The sequence below is a fragment of the Hydra viridissima genome, unplaced genomic scaffold (assembly GCF_058129835.1).
Source record: "Hydra viridissima isolate aposymbiotic clone 2 unplaced genomic scaffold, HvirCarnegie_v1 scaffold_75, whole genome shotgun sequence".
Taxonomy (NCBI): Eukaryota; Metazoa; Cnidaria; class Hydrozoa; order Anthoathecata; family Hydridae; genus Hydra; species Hydra viridissima.
The window spans coordinates 18,287-38,474 of record NW_028324351.1 but is presented as its reverse complement, the minus strand read 5'-3'; the positions used below and the strand labels follow the sequence as shown (position 1 = coordinate 38,474).

At 35.8% G+C, this 20,188-nt stretch overlaps 1 protein-coding gene and 1 long non-coding RNA gene across 2 annotated transcripts; one reads left to right on the top strand and one right to left on the bottom strand.

Annotated features, from left to right (window-relative positions):
* The first annotated feature begins 3,635 nt into the window (after nt 1-3,635).
* Nucleotides 3,636-10,922, top strand: LOC149875988 (uncharacterized). The gene is made up of 5 exons (XM_090075921.1): nt 3,636-3,708; nt 6,962-9,781; nt 10,015-10,080; nt 10,340-10,396; nt 10,555-10,922. Exons 2-5 carry the CDS (start codon nt 6,991-6,993, stop codon nt 10,872-10,874), a joined length of 3,234 nt encoding a protein of 1,077 aa, XP_089932047.1. The 5' UTR covers nt 3,636-3,708; nt 6,962-6,990; the 3' UTR covers nt 10,875-10,922.
* On the bottom strand, nt 7,601-11,666 carry LOC149875987 (uncharacterized). The gene is made up of 2 exons (XR_016448962.1): nt 11,570-11,666; nt 7,601-10,762 (listed from the first exon to the last, which is right to left on the bottom strand). It is a non-coding gene; the product is annotated as an uncharacterized LOC149875987 (long non-coding RNA).
* Between the last annotated feature and the right edge of the window lie 8,522 nt (nt 11,667-20,188).

The window sequence follows — 20,188 nt, the reverse complement described above, 5'->3', positions numbered from 1 at the left end:
CGATGGTGGTGTCGTGCATGCAAACTTTCCGAAACTCTGATGCTTGTTTTTCTTGAATGGAGAGATGAGCTTATACTTTAGGTGACTTTTAAAACTGCAGTAATTAGTGCCTCGAATGGAAAAACGAACTCATTCATTACAGACCAAGGTTGTTCCTGGCCATCCGTTAACATATTAGGCAACAGTACAGCGAAGCTGTTTGTTTTACAAGCTTTTGTCGTTTCGAGAAATCACTACATTAAGCATTCGATGGTGATACACGACTGATGGCCAGGTTCTGATTTTCGAATGAAAAGAAGAGTCGCATCCGACCACCGGTCGGCTTTCGACGCAAAACAGCTGTACACACTCGTCCAACGATCCAGTGACTAACTGTTGCAACGAGAAAGTTAGCTTTATTTGTCGTGCAGATTGTCCGCTTTGACGTAAAATGCTAGAAATTTGCTGAACGCTCGGTTTGCGCCGCCCAAGAGTCATTCTGTTTCTGCGTTGCCAGCGTCTGTCGGCTAAATACAACTGTAGACTCCGCGCAAGCTTTTTCACCGCAAAAGTTGTACAGAGCCACACCGAAGGCTAAAATCGACTTTAAGGTCGAAGGTTAAAATCGACCCTAGAGGTTTGAAAACGACGTCACGAAATTTTCAAGACATCATCGAAGAAAATTACGGCGGCCAGATGCAACTCTTAGTACTAACTCTACTAATCTTAGTACGTTAAGCATTCCAGTCGAGAGATCAGACGTTTTTTCGTCACCTAAGAGACCGGCCGATGCGTTTGCGACGCTGCGGAAAGAAAGAAGATGGCAAACCACAGGGTTGTTACCGTAACAAACCTCCGTGAGTACCTCCATCTCGAGTGGCTTTTGAAGAAACGTTCGTTTTAAACTCAAAGGGATGGTTGTTAAAGCTCACAAACGCCTGGTTAACGATTTTCTAACGGCAGACACCGTGTTTACAATGGATACAGACCGATTAACTGAGCCCAAAGCGCAAGATCTATCAGAAAACTCCTCTAGGTCGATGCAACGAGACGACTAGACACGTGCGTCTAAAGGCATTTTACAATTGAAGGACGCCCCTCGTGGGCCCTTTAACCTTAACACTAAACTCCTGCTTGATATCCTCGTCCCCAGGTTTCCAAACCGTAACCCCAACCCCCTCTAATCCTAACCCCCTTACCCTCTAACTCTCCCCCCTCAAAAAAACAAAAAACATAAAAAAGCAAACAAAACGAAAAAAAAACTTGCTTCCCTCCTCACTTTTAGCTCTAGGATGCAACACCTTTTTGCCGCCCTCCGCTAGAAGGGAGTAGGGAGTAACGAAAGCTTGACATCAAAGTAGCGTTTCGTATGAGATTTGTTTGCCAAAATTTGAGCGTTTTTAAAAAAGCCAAGACTTCGTCAGAGGGGTTTCTTCTTTTCTCCTAAAGCTATCGATCGATTATCTCTCTCAAAGCAAAGAAATTCAAAACAAAATACAAAAACGGGAAGTTTTAGTTTCTGCACCACAAGCCAAGCACTAGTTCAAAACTGGAGATAATAAAAGGAAATCGAATGATCTCACTTCTCAAACCACTGAGCTGCCATTGGTCGGCAGTCTCTTGTTTGGAGACCATTGAGCTGCCATTGGTTGGCTGTTTAATCGTTGCGATTGGTCGGCAGTTTTATCGTTGGAGACCATTGAGAGATATAAAAGGAATTTTTTTTTTGAGCACAACATTAAACGTTAAATCGTTAGATGTTGTTATAAAGGCACCATTAGAATGCGATGTCCTCAAATATTTTCCTCGATATTTTAATAAGTAAACAAAAACAAAACTAAGTCTTGCAACTGGCGAAAACTTTCAATAAGCAAACAAAGCAACAACTTTCCTTTCGAGTTTTTTACATTTTAAACAAAAGACAAACAAAGAAAAAAAAAAAACAAACAAAAACAAAAACAAAAACAAAAAAACAAAACAAAAACAAAACAGAAAAGGGAGAATGAGTGAGTCGACTGATTTCGCTCAACTGTCTTAAACGAGAAGTCATAAACGTTTGCTTGTGCCAGCAAGTTGCAAATTAAGTTGTAAATGAACTGCACCGCAAAAGCTTAACCACAGTTTATTAAGCATATTAAGCCTTTGCTGACATGTTAAGACATTTTAAGCCTTTGCTATTATCATGAGGCTTTTGCTCCACGAGCCAAAAAAGTACGCTAGAGTTGACAAACTGCATCGCGGTCGAAAAGTGTAATTACGCCAACACTTTTATCCGTTTTAAGCATTTCGTTTTCGCACGAACAACAATTAAAGCAGCTCGTTGAGCTTAACGACGTTCGTATTTTTTTTCGAAGCCAAAACTTCGGCTATAAGTAGAATGAAGAGGCACTTCGAAAAACAACAAAGCTGTTCGCAGTCGATAGCAACGAGCGACAACATCTCTGCGAGTCTGGCATCAAGGTAAACAGTTTTTTTTACATTTTCATTTGTAAGTGCCACTTTTGTGTACATTATGTATTCAAAAATTTCTTGCTGACGCTAGATTTTTCGTTTTCAATGAACAACAGTTGCAACCTCTAGTCGTTTGCTAAAACAGCTTGCTAGGACAACCAAATCAATCATATGTTGTGAAAATTTCTTTTTGTTCAACTGACTAAGGAAGATCGAGCGAACGCTTTTTTTTTTATAACTTGTTTGTATCATATTGCTATTAAGAAAACAGCGTTGTGTATACTAAACGTGACATAATTGGCAATTATCCGTAACTAAAAATAAGATAGAAATTACAAACTTGATACCATATTTTAATTACTCTAACAAAACTAGACGTCATCGCGTGAGAAAATAAATGTTCATAACACATAACCTATTTTTTTGTTTTTTTTTTCTTCTCTTTTTTCCTTTTAATCTCTTTTCTTTCGTCCAAAAAGCGTTTTGATTTTTGCCTCGCCACAAGCGATGAAATCGATAAAAAAACCTGCTCGGACATTCTCAATTCTCAACAACAAAAGCAATCAAAGTTCTAGCTCTCGAGCACGTGCGCCGACAGGTTGATGAAACCGTTCAAATATGCTCGATCGCTAGAATTTAAAGAAAGAAACAAGCCAGAAACAAACCAAAATAAAAAAAACAAAAACAAAAATGGACATCTTTAGAACGCTTAAATTTTATAAAATATTTTCCTCTGCGTTTTTAACCAGCTAAACTGTCGTAAAGTTTTTTCGGTGCAGTTCATTTAAAAAACTTAGTTTTCAACTTTTAAACGTTTTAGACTTCTCGTTTAAGGCAGTCGAAAGAAATGAGTCGACTCACTCTCTCTCTCCCTATTCGGTTTTGTTTTTGTTTATTTGTTTTTGTTTTTTCTTCGTTTGCCTTCGTTTGCCTTTGTTTGCTTTTGGAAAAGTTGTCGCCATGCGAGACTTAGTTTTTTTTTTTTTTTGCTCAAATTGAGCACAAGTGAGTTTCTAGTCTTGAAAGTGTGCAAAGTGTGGGCCAATCTGGTGGCTGGAGTGATGACACGTGAATGCTGGAAATTCCAGACTTTGAGCGGATTCAGCGTACATAGAAAGAAAATGTAGCATTCACGTGGGTCTCTCCTAAGCGTGCCATTGGTCGGTCTGCTGTCCTTAAGTACCCCCCTCCCCCCCCTCAACGTCACGTTTGCTCAACTTTCTCGGTCTTTGGCGCCCAGAGAAAGCTTGAGGAAGGATAAAAAATGGCGAGGTTTCGGTACTGCGTTTTCTGTTTTTCTTATTTGTTTTTGTTTGTTTGCTTGTTTGTTTGTTTGTTTGTTTGTTAATTTTTTTAATTTTTTTTTTTTTGTTTGTTTGTTTCGTTCGTTTGTTTGTTTGTTTGTTTCGTTTGCTTCGTTTGTTTTGTGATGTTTTGTTTTCCCTTCTTGATGGCACAAAACAGAAGCAAACAAGACTTTCGGTTATATTCGGTTATATTCGGTTCAATAAAAGTTTGTTGGTTTCTGCACAACAACAACAACAACCACAACAACAAAAGTCCCTCTGTCCCTCAAAAGCAGTTTCTCCTCTGTCCTAAAGAAGAGCCTCTTTGTAATCGATCTTGTCTGAATGCAGCTCTCCTTTTGCCTACAGGTTTTATTCCAACCCTTTTGTTGTTGTTAGTGCCATGTTGTTGTTATTGTTATACTCTGTAAAAGCAGTTGTTGCTGTTGTACTTGTTTGTTGTTTCTAAAGACACTGTTGTTGCTGCTGTTAGCGCTGTTAGTAATCACCCACTTGGCTTGTATTTTTGTTTCTTGTTTTTGTTTTTTGTTTTATTTATAAACACTCTCTGAGTAAGTGATGCTGTTGCTGTTGTTGTTGTTACAGTTGCAATGAGTGTTTGTTAATGTTCCCCCACTTGGCTTGTACTTTTGTTTTCTGTTTTGTTTTGTTTTTTTTTTGTTTTTGTTTTTTTTTTCTCAACACTCTCTGAGTAAGTGATGCTGTTGCTGTAGTCGTTGTTATAGTTGCAATGAGTGTTTGTTAATGTTCACCAACTTGGCTTGTTTATAATCTATTTTATTTTTTATCAACACTCTCTGAGTCAGTGATGGTGTTGCTGTTGCTGTTGTCGTTATTATGCTTGCAATGGGAGTTGTTACTGTTCACCCACTTTGCTTGTTTTGTTTTTATTTCTTTATTTTATCAACACCCTTTGAGCCAGTGATGCTGTTGCTGTTGTTGTTGTTATAGTTGCAATGAGTGTTGTTAATGTTCACCCACTTTGCTTGTGTTTTTGTTTTTGTTTATCAACACCCTTTGTGTCAGTGATGCTGTTGCTGTTGTTCTTATTACAGTTGCAATGAGTGTTTGTTAATGTTCACCAACTTGGCTTGTTTATAATCTATTTTGTTTTATCAACACTCTCTGAGTCAGTGATGCTGATGCTGTTGTTGTTATTGTGCTTGCAATAAGTGTTGCTAATGTTCACCCACTTTGCTTGTTTTGTTTGTGCTTTTGTTTTTGTTTATCAACACCCTTTGAGTCACTGATGCTGTTGCTGTTGGTGTTATTATAGTTGCAATGAGTGTTAATGTTCACCCACTTTGCTTGCTTTGTTTGTTTGTTGCTTTTTTTTTTTATCAACACCCTGCGAGTTAGTGATGCTGTTGCTGCTTTTGTCATTTTACTTGTATTTATAGTTGTTACTGTTCAGCCACTTTGCTTGTTTTTTAATCTGTTTTATTTTATCACCACTCTCTGAGTCAGTGATGATGTTGCTGATGCTGTTGTTGTTATTTTACTTGCAATGATAGCTGTTACTGTTCAGCCACTTTGCTTGTTTTGTTTGTTTGTTTGTTTGTTTTTTTTATCAATATCCTCTGAGTAAGTGATGCTGTTGCTGTTGTTGTTGTTATAGTTGCAATGAGTGTTTGTTAATGTTCCCCCCCTTGGCTTGTACTTCTGTTTTCTGTTTTGTTTTGTTTTTGTTTTTTTTGTTGTTTTTTTTCTCAACACTCTCTGAGTAAGTGATGCTGTTGCTGTAGTCGTTGTTATAGTTGCAATGAGTGTTTGTTAATGTTCACAAACTTGGCATGTTTATAATCTATTTTATTTTATCAACACTCTCTGAGTCAGTGATGCTGATGCTGTTGTTGTTATTATGCTTGCAATAAGTGTTGTTAATGTTCACCCACTCTGCTTGTTTTGTTTGTGCCTTTGTTTTTGTTTATCAACACCCTTTGAGTCACTGATGCTGTTGCTGTTGGTGTTATTATAGTTGCAATGAGTGTTAATGTTCACCCACTTTGCTTGCTTTATTTGTTTGTTGCTTTTTTTTTTATCAACACCCTGCGAGTTAGTGATGCTGTTGCTGCTTTTGTCATTTTACTTGTATTTATAGTTGTTACTGTTTAGCCACTTTGCTTGTTTTTTAATCTGTTTTATTTTATCACCACTCTCTGAGTCAGTGATGATGTTGCTGATGCTGTTGTTGTTATTTTACTTGCAATGATAGCTGTTACTGTTCAGCCACTTTGCTTGTTTTTTTTTTGTTTTTGTTTTGTTTGTTTGTTTGTTTGTTTTTTTATATATCCTCTGAGTTAGTGATGCTGTTGTTGTTATTATGCTTTCAATGAGAGCTGTTACTGTTCACCCACTTTGTTTGTTTATAATCTGTTTTATTTTATCAACACTCTCTGAGTCAGTGATGCTGATGCTGATGCTGTTGTTGTTATTATGCTTGCAGTGAGAGTTGTTACTGTTCACCCACTTTGCTTGCTTATTGTCTATTTTATTTTGTCAACACTCTCTGAGTCAGTGATGCTGATGCTGATGCTGTTGTTGTTATTATGCTTGCAATGAGAGTTGTTACTGTTCACCCAATTTGCTTGTTTTGTTTTTTTATTTGTTTTTTTGTTTGTTTTTGTTTTGCTTGTTTTTTTTTATCAATACCCTCTGAGTCAGTGATGCTGTTGCTGTTGTTGTTGTTGTTGTTATAGTTGCAATGAGTGTTTGTTAATGTTCCCCCACTTGGCTTGTACTTTTGTTTTCTTTTTTGTTATGTCAACACTCTCTGAGTCAGTGATGCTGATGCTGTTGTTATTATGCTTGCAATGAGAGTTGTTACTGTTGTAGTTATGTCTGTCATTTGTCCTTGTTAGCAAGTTCTATTTGCCCTCTCTTGCCTTTTTTCAACACAGTTTCTTTCTTTGAGTCATATGGTTGCGAGATCCTCTCAAACTCCATCTCTTTATTTATTTGTTTCTTTTTTTTTTTTTTTTTTCTCATTCTCCTTCTCATAATAGCAATCACTGCTGCCACCATGCATGTAATGCTAGTTGCTCTCATTCTTTTTCATTTGCTAGTGGAAACTTTGTTTCTTCTTGTTGCTCTCTTTTCTTTCTTTTTTCTCTTTTGCAGAGGATTCGAAAAAACACAGCTCTTCCCTGCAGTTGTAAACATTCCAGGATTCCAGGATGCAGGCAGAAGAAAAACACTCTCACTAACTGTCTTCTTTTTTTTAGCATAAACCGTTGCAAACAAACACCTGAACATGTCTTCTTCACAAGAAAACAACACTGTTGTTGCCCCTTCTCCGAACTCTAAAGCGAAAAAAAAGAAAAGAAGGCAGTCACAAGAACAGAGAGACTTAAAGCTCAAAAACAAAGTCAGGGCCGCATTAGTTGCAGCGTGTGGCTCCGTAAACAGGGTTGTACCTTTCTATGGTACCAAGAAGAGGTACGCTGTTAGCTGTCCGATGCCTTTGTGCAAACATTCCTCCACAAGCATTAAAAGACACTTGACTAAAAAAGATCATTCTTGGACTTTGGATGAAGCTTCCATCTTTTACTCTGCAATGGTCAGGAAGTTTCAGCATGCTCGTCTCGAACGCAAGTCCGGCTGTCCAAAACCTTACCCCTGTTTGCAATGTTGGAAGTATTACGACCGACTGGACATACACTTGAAAGAGACTCATTTCTACGATTCCAAGACGATCAAACAAAAGATTGCAGAGGCAAAGCGATACGACAACGACAAGCTCTATGTCCCTCAATTTATTCGACCTGCCTTCTTTGGTATTAAGCCAGTAGCTGAACAAGCGTCTGCATCAGGCTCTGCATCCTCTGCTCCTGGGCCTTCCTCCTCTTTTTCTTCTCCGGTTCTTTCCTCTGATCCTCTTTTAAGCTTGCCCTCATCAGTTGCTGGTTCGTCCGAGGCTCCTTCTGCAAACCACTGCACCTCTGTAGAAAACAAAGAGCTGAACACCGAATCCGTCCTAGACTCTGATTTTAATTCCTTAAAGCACTTGGTTTCCAACTCCTCCGTCTTGACAGAAGATAAGAGACTCTTGTTTCAGCTGGACAAAGATGCTTTTCACTTTTATTACCAGTCAGCAGATGAGCTCTTCAGAGATTTTGAAAAGTGGCTTGTGGTAGCCAACAACAACACTTTGTCACAAGCAAAGATCTACAAAAATGCAGTTGTTGAAATATTGACATGTTGTGACAGCACGCTGACGCTGCACCCGAACGCTCTCACCAATTCCAACGTTTTGGAGGATAGATACTTTTCCATGCACTTTAAAAACATTCAGCTCAATTCCAAGCTGAGTGAACTTGACCAAACAAAAGCCATGTCTTGTCACACGTTGTACAACCGCCTTGTCTACCTTTGTCTCCTGTTTCGTTTCAGTGAAGCCAGGAATGTCTATTTCGGACTTTCTCATGAGGCCATCCGACGTTTGCGCTGCAAGGTGGAGGAGTTACAAAAAGTGCTGAGGCCCTTTCGTTCTTTGAGGAGGAGCCTTGTGAAAAGCAAAAAATGCATCAACATCATCAATGTCAGTTTGCTGAACGAATATGGCAAGTCTGCATACGTAAGACAGTTAGTGGAATCGATTAGAAAGCCGTCTCTTACACCGACTAGAGACAATGCTGTGTCTCTACGAAACCATCTTCTGCTCTCTGTCACTGTAATTAACAGTTTAAGAAAATCTAACATTGCTCTTTTAAACATTAGAGACTACATGGCTGCTGAGAAGAGTGAGTGTGGATATTGCATTGTGCAAGAGCGCTACAAAACAGCATACAAGTACGGAGCCAAAAACATTCTAGTGCCGAACGACTTGAAAGTGTTGATCGATATTTATTTGCTGAGATACAGAGACCTTCTTGTCAACGACTCTCACTACATGGCTGCAGACACCAAGACTGTTTTGGAGTTGAGCGACTGCTACAGGCCCCTTTTTCCATCGATGAGACCCAACAAAGACGAATGTGTGACACTCGGTGCAACTAGAGTGCCTGTTTACCAGATGGGTTCCTCTGCTATCTCCTCTTGCCTGACGTCCTGCTTCAGAAAAAGCCAAGTAAACATTCCCATGAAGCGTCTTACTCCCACTTGCATTCGCGGTTCGATAGCCACTTACTTTGCCAACAACAGCAAAGAAGATCGCGAGCGGTTTGCTACACTCTACATGAAGCACAGCAGGAACACAATGGATAGCTTTTATGTGTCCCAGTGGAACGCTGCAGAGGAGTTGCGCTTTGCCCTGGGCATCGGACAGTCCTTCGGAGTCATAGAGTCTTTGACTGTTGAAAAGTCTGAGAGACCACCAAAGAAGGAGAAGGATGTGATGGACTGGCTCCAAACTAATGCAGAGGAGTACGGTTTTCATGAGGTTGAGGACATCTTTGAGGAAGATTTAGACTCCGGTTCTGACTCTGAAGAATGTGCTGCTACTTTCAGCTGTACCACAGTGGTTCCGTTTTCTCCAGCTGTAGAAAACAATGTTCCTTTAGAGGATAGCAACGACCATGCCGTAGATTTCTTGTGTGAACCTACCTCAACTCCTGTTTCGTCTGTTCCATCTGAACAAACAATCGCTGGTCCAGTTCTTGAACTATCCCCTGCTCTTGCACAACTAGTTCCTAACGAACAAGCTGTTTGTATGGATGTAGATCAGACTCTAGCTGTTCCTGTTGGCACAGCTTGTTCTCCTCTTGCATTAACATTATTTCCTGATGAACCGGATTTTATTGAACACCATGCAAAACTTTCTCCAGTTTACTTTAATGAGCAAGTGGTTGCCAAACCTGTTTCTGCTTCTCCTTCTCAGCAAGTCGCTTTCTGTCCTTCAAAAGAGGTCTTTTCTGTTCCTCTGACTCCTAGCCTTGTTGCTTTTCAGCAAACATTGGCCAAACCCAGTTTGTTTCTTTCATCTGATCCAGTTTCAGCTGTTCCTGTCCAACAGGCTGGTACTGTTCTTGCAAAGCAGCTCTCACCTTATGCTGTTCAATCTGTTGGTAGCCTATTTAGCCAAAGTCTTGCCTCTACATCCAGAGGTAAATTCTTTTTGATTTTTGATTTTTGATTTTTATGCAAATCTCAACACGCTTTCAAAAAATGAAAATGCCCAAATCAACTCCTTGCCCTATTGTTATTGTTAGAGCTGTAAAAAAAACAAAACAAAACAAAAAAACAACACAGAAGTGTGTATGTATTTGTTGCAGGACTAATTCTGTGATTGCTTAAATGTTTATACAAGTGAATGATACTAAAACTGATTATGTTTTAGAAGTAAAAGATCCAAGAAGAAAAAAAATCAAGTTGGAAATGCCATCTTTCACTCAAGAACTCATCGGTAATGTAAAACCTAATTTATACAAAGATATATAAACACAAACCTCTTCTTGCACAATTTCAGATGGTTAACTGTTAACAAAAACTAGCCATCATTGCTAAGTGCACTTTTAGAAAGTTGTGTCTACCCGATTTCTAATGATGAAGTTAGAAACATCACCGTTAGAAATCATGCACAGCTTGTTATCATCTCTAACACTTAGAAACTGTTGATGGTTTTTATGAATTAGAAAAATGAACATGGTTTTATTTTATTTCAGGATCAACTCAGCCAAGAACAAAGGAAAACAAAGCAGAAGTTAGCCAATGCCATTTAGGTAATCTTTCAAAAACCAGTTATTGCTATCAGTGCAAACAATAAGGTCAACAAAAAAAAAATAAATAAAAAAACAGAATAAATCTTGTCTTACTTCAGAACCAAATGAATATTTGATTTAATCACTTTGTGTTATGACTTGAGTTTGTAAAATTTTAGATGAAATAGTTGAAGAGCTGAATGCTTGCCCTGGCCACAACGAATGGTTCAACACCAGAAGTTTTCCACGATGTGCAGCTTTGGTGTTGGCATACATCTTGCAAGACGTGTTTACAGATGTAAGCTCAAGTTGCTCGTACAAAGATTACCTTGGCATCTTGGCAAATCATAGCAGTGACAAGCTCATTCATGTCTTGCAAAAGTACTCCTACCAAAGCCATATTAAAGACAAAATTAAAAACATGAAGCTAAAAATTCAAAAAGAGGGTAGTTTAGAAAAGTTTGTTCAATATGGCAATATCGTGAAACCATTTATGTAGTTTAGATAAGTTTGTTCAGTTTGGCAATAAAGATGGGCCTTTTGTGTAGTTTGTTTTATCTATGCTTTTGCAAATATTTTTATCTGTTTCGCTAAAGACATAATAAACAAGAAGTTCTGTTAAACTGTTCTCACATTTCTTATTTAAAGATAGTTCAAACTTTTTTTTATCTTTAAAAAAAAAAAAAAGAAGTCGTTTTGTTATTCTGTGAAAACTTTTAATAGAGTTGCATTTAGAATTACTTCTGATGTTTTTAAGAGTTTGTTAAAAAGCAAAATAATATTTCCTGTGATGTTAAACTGCATAAGTGAAATTTAAAAAAGGAAAACTGCTCCAACCATTTTTCGGAAAAAGAAATCAAAAAGTTCCTTATTTTAAAAGATCTAGACATCCATTTCTTCTTCAGCAAAATAGCGAGGCTTTTTTATGAACTCTTACTCTCTATTTTTTCATATCTTTACACAAAGGATTTTGTTTAGATCAATGTAAACATACATAGAAGTATATTATGTTTTTTTTTTTTTTTTTGTTTTTATGCAGTCTAACTTTTGTTTCACTTCTATTTTATTTTACGTTTATCTTGTATTTTATCATGCCTTATTGGTTTTTGCGTTTTGTGATGTCAAGCTGCGTAAGCTAAACTTAAAAGGGGAAAACTACGCTAACTTTTCTTTGAAAAAATATTCAAGAAGTACCTTAAACGAAAGAGAAAGCACACGAATCTTGCCATCCAATTCTTCTTCTGCAAAGTAGCGAGGCTTTTTATGTACTTTTGCTCTCTAATTTATCTCTATTTACGCAAAGGGTTTTATTTCAATGTAAACACGTATAAAAGAATACTTTGTTAAAAATAATGTTAAAGGAGTTGCGTAAAAAAAAACGTCTGAATAAAGTTTCTTTACAAAAAAAACAACTAAGAAACAAGCGCGCCTAAGAAAAACCAGATCGCGATTCACTAAGTCAAAAAACGAAAGAAACAAAGTTTAAAAGGTCTTTCTAGACAACAAATTCTATTTTTGGCAATGCAGTTTTTGTATTTATGCAACCTAACTTTTGTTTGACTTCTATTTTATTTTACGTTTACCTTGTATTTTATCTTGCCTTTTTGTGTTTTGTGATGTCAAGCTACATAATCTAAACTTAAAAGAAGGAAACTAGGCTAACTTTTCTAGTAGAATATTATGTTGTTGGTTTTGTATGCAGCCTAACTTTAGTTTCATCTATATTTTATTTTGCGTTTATCTTATATTTTATCTTGTCTTTTTGAGTTTTGTATTTTGTGATGTCAAGCTACATAATTTAAACTTAAAAGAAGAAAACTAGGCTAACTTTTCTTTGAAAAATTGTTCAAAAACTACCTTACACCGATAGAGATAGCTCACGAATTTAAAAAGTTGCATCTATTCATCTTCTTCTTCAGCAAAGTAAAGCTTTTTATGCACTTTTACTCTCTAACTTACCTATATTTGCGTAAAGGATTTTATTTAATTCAATTTAAACATAACTAGTAGAATATTATGTTGTTGGTTTTGTATGCAGCCTAACTTTAGTTTCATCTATATTTTATTTTGCGTTTATCTTATATTTTATCTTGTCTTTTTGAGTTTTATATTTTGTGATGTCAAGCTACATAAGCTAAACTTTAAAGAGGAAATTTACGCTAACCTGTCTTTGAAAAACTATTCAAAAACTACCTTTAACAAAGTAGCGAGGCTTTTTATGCGCTTTTACTCTCTAACATACCTATTTTTGCGCAAAGGATTTTATTTAATTCAATTTAAACATGCCTAGTAGATTATTATGTTGTTGGTTTTTTATGCAGCCTAACTTTAGCTACATCTATTTTTCATTTTACGTTTGTCTTATATTTTATTTTATCTTTTTGTGTTCTGTGATGTCAAGCTACATAAGCTAATGTTAAAAGAGGAAAGCTGCGCTAACCTTTCTTTGAAAAACTATTCGAAATCTATTTTTGAGATAATCTAGATTTAAAAGAGGAACACTACGCTAATTTTGCTTTGAAAAAACTCTCGAAAACTAACTTATTCGATAGAGATAGCACACAAATTTAAAAAATTGTATCTACTCATCCACTTCTTCTACAGCAAAGTACTGAGGCTTTTTATGCACTTTTATTCTCTAACATACCTATATTTGCGCAAAGGATTTTATTTAACTCAATGTAAACATACATAGAAGAGTATTGTTACCCGTTTGTTTTATGCAGCCTAACTTTAGTTTCATCTATACATTATATTGCGTTTACCTTATATTTTATCTTGCCTTTGTTAGTTTTGTGTTTTGTTATGTCAAGCTTCATAATCTAATCTTAAAAGGGGAAAACTGCGCTAACTTTTCTTTGAAAAAGTACTCAAAAAGGACCTAAATCGATATAGATAGCTCACAATTTTAAAAAGTTGCATATAGTCATCTTCTTCTTCAGCAAAGTATCGAGGCTTTTTATGGATTTTTACTCTAACTTTCCTATATTTGCGCAAAGGACATTATTTAATTCAACTTAAACATGCCTAGTAGATTATTATGTTGTTGGTTTTTTATGCAGTCTAAACTTTGTTACATCTATATTTTACGATTAACTTATATTTTATCTTGCCTTTTTGAGCTTTGTGTTCTGTGATGTCAAGCTACATAGTCTAAACATAAAAGAGGAAAACTACGCTAAACTTGCTTTGAAAAACTATTCAAAAACTACCTTTAACAAAGTAGCGAGGCTTTTCATGCACTTTTACTCTCTAACATACCTACATTTGCGCAAAGGATTTTATTTAATTCAATTTAAACATGCCTAGTAGATTATTATGTTGTTGGTTTTTTATGCAGCCTAACTTTAGTTTCATCTATATTATGTTTTAGGTTTATCATATATTTTATCTTTTCTTTTTGAGTTTTGAGTTTTGTGATGCCAAGCAACTTAAGCTAAACTTAAAAGTGGAATGCTACGCTAACCTTTCTTTGAAAATCTATTCATAAACTACCCTAGACAAAAGCTAGATTTAAAAGAGGAAAACTACACTATTTTTACTTTGAAAAAACTTTCGAAAACTACCTTAATCGATAGAGATAGCACACGATTTTAAAAAATTGCATATAGTCATCCACTACTTCTGCAGCAAAGTAGCGAGGCTCTTTATGCACTTTTTCTCACTAGTTTGCTTATATTTACGCAAAGGAATTCATTTAATTCAATCCAAACATATATAGAAGATTATTATGTTACGATTTTTTTTTTCTTTTATGCAGCCTAACATTTATTTCACCTACATTTTATTTTACGATTAACTTTTATATTACCTTTCCTTTTAGTGTTTTGTGTTTTGTGATGTCAAGCTACATAAGCCAAACTTTAAAGAGGAAAACTACGCTAAGCTTTCTTTGAAAAACTATTCAAAAACTACCTTAAACAAAGTAGCGAGGCTTTTTATGCACTTTTACTCTCTAACATACCTACATTTGTGCATAGGGTTTTATTAGATTCTAGTAGGTTATTACGTTGTTGTTTTTTTATGCAGTCTAACTTTAGCTTCATCTATATTTTATTTTACGTTTATCTTATATTTTATTTTGTCTTTTTGAATTTTGTGTTTTGTGATGTCAAGCTACATAAGCTAAACTTAAAAGAGGAAAGCTACGCTAACCTTTCTTTGAAAAGCTGTTCAAAAACTACCTTAGACATAATCTAGATTTAAAAGAGAAAGACTACGCTATTTTTGCTTTGAAAAATCTTTCGAAAACTACCTTAATCGATAGAGATAGCACAGGATTTTAAAAAGTTGTATCTAGTCATCCACTTCTTTCACAGCAAAGTAGCGAGGCTTTCTATGCGCTTTTACTCTCTAACATACCTATTTTTGCGCAAAGGATTTTATTTAATTCAATTTAAACATGCCTAGTAGATTATTATGTTGTTGGTTTTTTATGCTGCCTAACTTTAGCTACATCTATTTTTCATTTTACGTTTGTCTTATATTTTATTTTATCTTTTTGTGTTCTGTGATGTCAAGCTACATAAGCTAATGTTAAAAGAGGAAAGCTGCGCTAACCTTTCTTTGAAAAACTATTCGAAATCTATTTTTGAGATAATCTAGATTTAAAAGAGGAACACTACGCTAATTTTGCTTTGAAAAAACTCTCGAAAACTACCTTATTCAATAGAGATAGCACACAAATTTAAAAAATTGTATCTACTCATCCACTTCTTCTTTTTATGGATTTTTACTCTCTTATTTACCCAAATTTGCGCAAAGGACTTTACTTAATTCAACTTAAACATGTCTAGTAGATTATTAAGTTGTTTGTTTTTTATGCAGCCTAACTTTAGTTTCATTTATATTTTATTTTACGTTTATCTGATACTTTATCTTGTCTTTTTGTGTGTTGTTTTGTCAAGCTACATAAGCTAAACTTAAAAGTGGAAAAGTACGCTAACCTTTCTTTGAAAATCTATTCAAAAACTGCCTTAGACATAAGCTAGATTTAAAAGAGGAAGACTACGCTATTTATGCTTTTAAAAAACTTTCGAAAAATACCTTAATCCATTGAGGTAGTGCACGAATTTACAAAGTTGTATCTAGTCATCCACTTCTTCTATAGCAAAGTAGCGAGGCTTTTTATGCACTTTTGCGTTCTAATTTATCTCTGTTTACGCATATGGTTTTTGTTTATTTCTATGTAATGATATACAAAAGAGTATTTTGTTAAAGATTATGCTGCAGGAGCTGCGTAAAAAAACTCTGGCGACCTTTCCTTAAGAAAAAAGCAACTGAAAGACATGTGCGCCTTAGAAAATTCAAATCGCGATTCACCAAATTAAAAGACGAAAAGAACGACCTTTAAAAGCTCTCACTAGACATTTGTGTTTATGATAGGCAATGCAGTTTTTGATTTTATGCAGCCTAACATTTGTTTCATCTATATCTTATTTTACGTTTATCTTATACTTTATCTTGCCTTTTTGAGTTTAGTATTTTGTGATGTCATGCTAAATAAACTATACTTTGCTAATTTTTATTTGAAAAAATATTCAAAAACTACCTGAATTATAAGCTAGATCTAAAGGAGGAAAACTACGCTAACTTTTCTTTAAAAAAAATATTTAAAAACTACCTTAAACATAAGCTATATCCAAAAGAGGAAAACTATGCTAACTTTTCTTTAAAAAAATATTTAAAAACTACCTTAAACATAAGCTAGATCTAAAAGAGGAAAACTACGCTAACTTTTCTTTGAAAAAATACTCAAAAACTACCTTAAACATAAGCTAGATCTAAAAGAGGAAAACTACGCTAACTTTTCTTTGAAAAAATACTCAAAAACTACCTTAAACATAAGCTAGATCTAAAAGAGGAAAACTACGCTAACAATTCTTTGAAAAAATATTCGAAAACTACCTTTAAACATGATTTAGATTTAATAGATGAAAACTACGCTAACATTTCTTTGAAAAAACATTCAAAAACTACCTTTAAACATGATTTAAATTTAATAGATGAAAACTACGCTAACATTTCTTTGAAAAAACATTCAAAAACTACCTTTAAACATGATTTAAATTTAAAAAAGGAAAACTACGCTAACATTTCTTTGAAAAAATATTCAAAAAGTACCTTAATCGAAAGAGATAGCACACGAAATTAAAAAGTTGCATTTAGTCATCCGTTTCTTCTTCATCAAAGTAGCGAGGCGTTTATGCACTTTTTATTCTCTAAGTTATCTCTACTTACGCAAATGGCTTTTGTTTATTTCAATGTAAAACTTTTCAAAAGAGTATTTTGTTAAAGATTATGCTGCAGGGGCTGTGTAAGAAAACTCTGGTGACCTTTCTTTAAGAAAAAGCAACTAAAGTAGATGTGGCCTAAGAAAATCCAAATTGCGATTCACTAAATTAAAAGACATATACAACAAACTTTAAAAGTGAAACTATTTTTACAAGCGTATTTGGTAAAGATGAAATGTTCTTATGACATTTTAACGTTACGAAAGGGATTTTCTTCTGTTCAAATATTTATTACAATTTAAAGTGTTAAATAATGTTACAGAAACGACCTAAAACGCCTGTTGTATTAATTTAAACGAACAAAATAGATAAAAAAAAAGAAAAACTATCATTAAAAAAAAAAAAGTAAAAAAAGAAAAGAAATAGAAGTTGAGGAAAAATAAAAATAAGAACTTCTAACAAAGAGCTCTTCTTTTTATTTTTCAGATTTTAGATGCTTAATTCCTTGAATGAAAAGTTGAACTGATGACTCACTACTAAGGTTGTTCCTAGCCTTCCGTTCTCAAACTAGGCCATTCTGAGAGGCTGTTTGATTAAGTACCGTTGATAGTAGTATCGCACGTAAGAGACTTCTAAAACTCTGATTATTATTAATTCCTGGAATGAAGAGATGACTTCATACTCACTAACGAGGTTGTTCTTAGCCATCCGTTCTTAAACTAAGCAAAACAGTGAAGTTGTTTGATTAAGTATCACAGTTTGCTGATTTGCACATGCACCATTGCCGAAACTGTGATGCTTGGTTCCTTGATTGGATTGAAGAAGCTCATCACCATGCATTTTACAAGCTGTCCGTTGTTATGTTTTGCAATTCAGTGGTTCTGTTTTGCAATTCATTTTCTGTTTGTTTAAGTATCATCGATGGTGGTGTCGTGCATGCAAACTTTCCGAAACTCTGATGCTTGTTTTTCTTGAATGGAGAGATGAGCTTATACTTTAGGTGACTTTTAAAACTGCAGTAATTAGTGCCTCGAATGGAAAAACGAACTCATTCATTACAGACCAAGGTTGTTCCTGGCCATCCGTTAACATATTAGGCAACAGTACAGCGAAGCTGTTTGTTTTACAAGCTTTTGTCGTTTCGAGAAATCACTACATTAAGCATTCGATGGTGATACACGACTGATGGCCAGGTTCTGATTTTCGAATGAAAAGAAGAGTCGCATCCGACCACCGGTCGGCTTTCGACGCAAAACAGCTGTACACACTCGTCCAACGATCCAGTGACTAACTGTTGCAACGAGAAAGTTAGCTTTATTTGTCGTGCAGATTGTCCGCTTTGACGTAAAATGCTAGAAATTTGCTGAACGCTCGGTTTGCGCCGCCCAAGAGTCATTCTGTTTCTGCGTTGCCAGCGTCTGTCGGCTAAATACAACTGTAGACTCCGCGCAAGCTTTTTCACCGCAAAAGTTGTACAGAGCCACACCGAAGGCTAAAATCGACTTTAAGGTCGAAGGTTAAAATCGACCCTAGAGGTTTGAAAACGACGTCACGAAATTTTCAAGACATCATCGAAGAAAATTACGGCGGCCAGATGCAACTCTTAGTACTAACTCTACTAATCTTAGTACGTTAAGCATTCCAGTCGAGAGATCAGACGTTTTTTCGTCACCTAAGAGACCGGCCGATGCGTTTGCGACGCTGCGGAAAGAAAGAAGATGGCAAACCACAGGGTTGTTACCGTAACAAACCTCCGTGAGTACCTCCATCTCGAGTGGCTTTTGAAGAAACGTTCGTTTTAAACTCAAAGGGATGGTTGTTAAAGCTCACAAACGCCTGGTTAACGATTTTCTAACGGCAGAGACCGTGTTTACAATGGATGCAGGCCGTTTGCCCGAGCCCAAAGCGCAAGACCTTTCGGAGAACTCCTCTAGGTCGATGCAACGAAACTACTAGACGCGTGCACCTAGCGGCACGTTACAACCGAAGACGCCCCTCGTGGACACTAAACTCCTGCTTGATATCCTCGTCCCCAGGTTTCCAAACCGTAACCCCAACCCCCTCTAATCCTAACCCCCTTACCCTCTAACTCTCCCCCCTCAAAAAAACAAAAAACATAAAAAAGCAAACAAAACGAAAAAAAAACTTGCTTCCCTCCTCACTTTTAGCTCTAGGATGCAACACCTTTTTGCCGCCCTCCGCTAGAAGGGAGTAGGGAGTAACGAAAGCTTGACATCAAAGTAGCGTTTCGTATGAGATTTGTTTGCCAAAATTTGAGCGTTTTTAAAAAAGCCAAGACTTCGTCAGAGGGGTTTCTTCTTTTCTCCTAAAGCTATCGATCGATTAAAAAGCTCAAAGCAAAGAAATTCAAAACAAAATACAAAAACGGGAAGTTTTAGTTTCTGCACCACAAGCCAAGCACTAGTTCAAACTGGAGATAATAAAAGGAAATCGAATGATCTCACTTCTCAAACCACTGAGCTGCCATTGGTCGGCAGTCTCTTGTTTGGAGACCATTGAGCTGCCATTGGTTGGCTGTTTAATCGTTGCGATTGGTCGGCAGTTTTATCGTTGGAGACCATTGAGAGATATAAAAGGAATTTTTTTTTTGAGCACAACATTAAACGTTAAATCGTTAGATGTTGTTATAAAGGCACCATTAGAATGCGATGTCCTCAAATATTTTCCTCGATATTTTAATAAGTAAACAAAAACAAAACTAAGTCTTGCAACTGGCGAAAACTTTCAATAAGCAAACAAAGCAACAACTTTCCTTTCGAGTTTTTTACATTTTAAACAAAAGACAAACAAAGAAAAAAAAAAAACAAACAAAAACAAAAACAAAAACAAAAAAACAAAACAAAAACAAAACAGAAAAGGGAGAATGAGTGAGTCGACTGATTTCGCTCAACTGTCTTAAACGAGAAGTCATAAACGTTTGCTTGTGCCAGCAAGTTGCAAATTAAGTTGTAAATGAACTGCACCGCAAAAGCTTAACCACAGTTTATTAAGCATATTAAGCCTTTGCTGACATGTTAAGACATTTTAAGCCTTTGCTATTATCATGAGGCTTTTGCTCCACGAGCCAAAAAAGTACGCTAGAGTTGACAAACTGCATCGCGGTCGAAAAGTGTAATTACGCCAACACTTTTATCCGTTTTAAGCATTTCGTTTTCGCACGAACAACAATTAAAGCAGCTCGTTGAGCTTAACGACGTTCGTATTTTTTTTCGAAGCCAAAACTTCGGCTATAAGTAGAATGAAGAGGCACTTCGAAAAACAACAAAGCTGTTCGCAGTCGATAGCAACGAGCGACAACATCTCTGCGAGTCTGGCATCAAGGTAAACAGTTTTTTGGTAAACAGTTTTTTTTTACATTTTCATTTGTAAGTGCCACTTTTGTGTACATTATGTATTCAAAAATTTCTTGCTGACGCTAGATTTTTCGTTTTCAATGAACAACAGTTGCAACCTCTAGTCGTTTGCTAAAACAGCTTGCTAGGACAACCAAATCAATCATATGTTGTGAAAATTTCTTTTTGTTCAACTGACTAAGGAAGATCGAGCGAACGCTTTTTTT

Excerpts from the sequence above, each read along its gene's own strand:
- LOC149875988 (XM_090075921.1), top strand. The coding sequence starts at position 6,991 with ATGTCTTCTTCACAAGAAAACAACACTGTTGTTGCCCCTTCTCCGAAC. Across the intron at positions 10,081-10,339 it reads TTTCACTCAAGAACTCATCG|GATCAACTCAGCCAAGAACA; the intron begins GTAATGTAAAAC and ends ATTTTATTTCAG. Across the intron at positions 10,397-10,554 it reads AGTTAGCCAATGCCATTTAG|ATGAAATAGTTGAAGAGCTG; the intron begins GTAATCTTTCAA and ends GTAAAATTTTAG.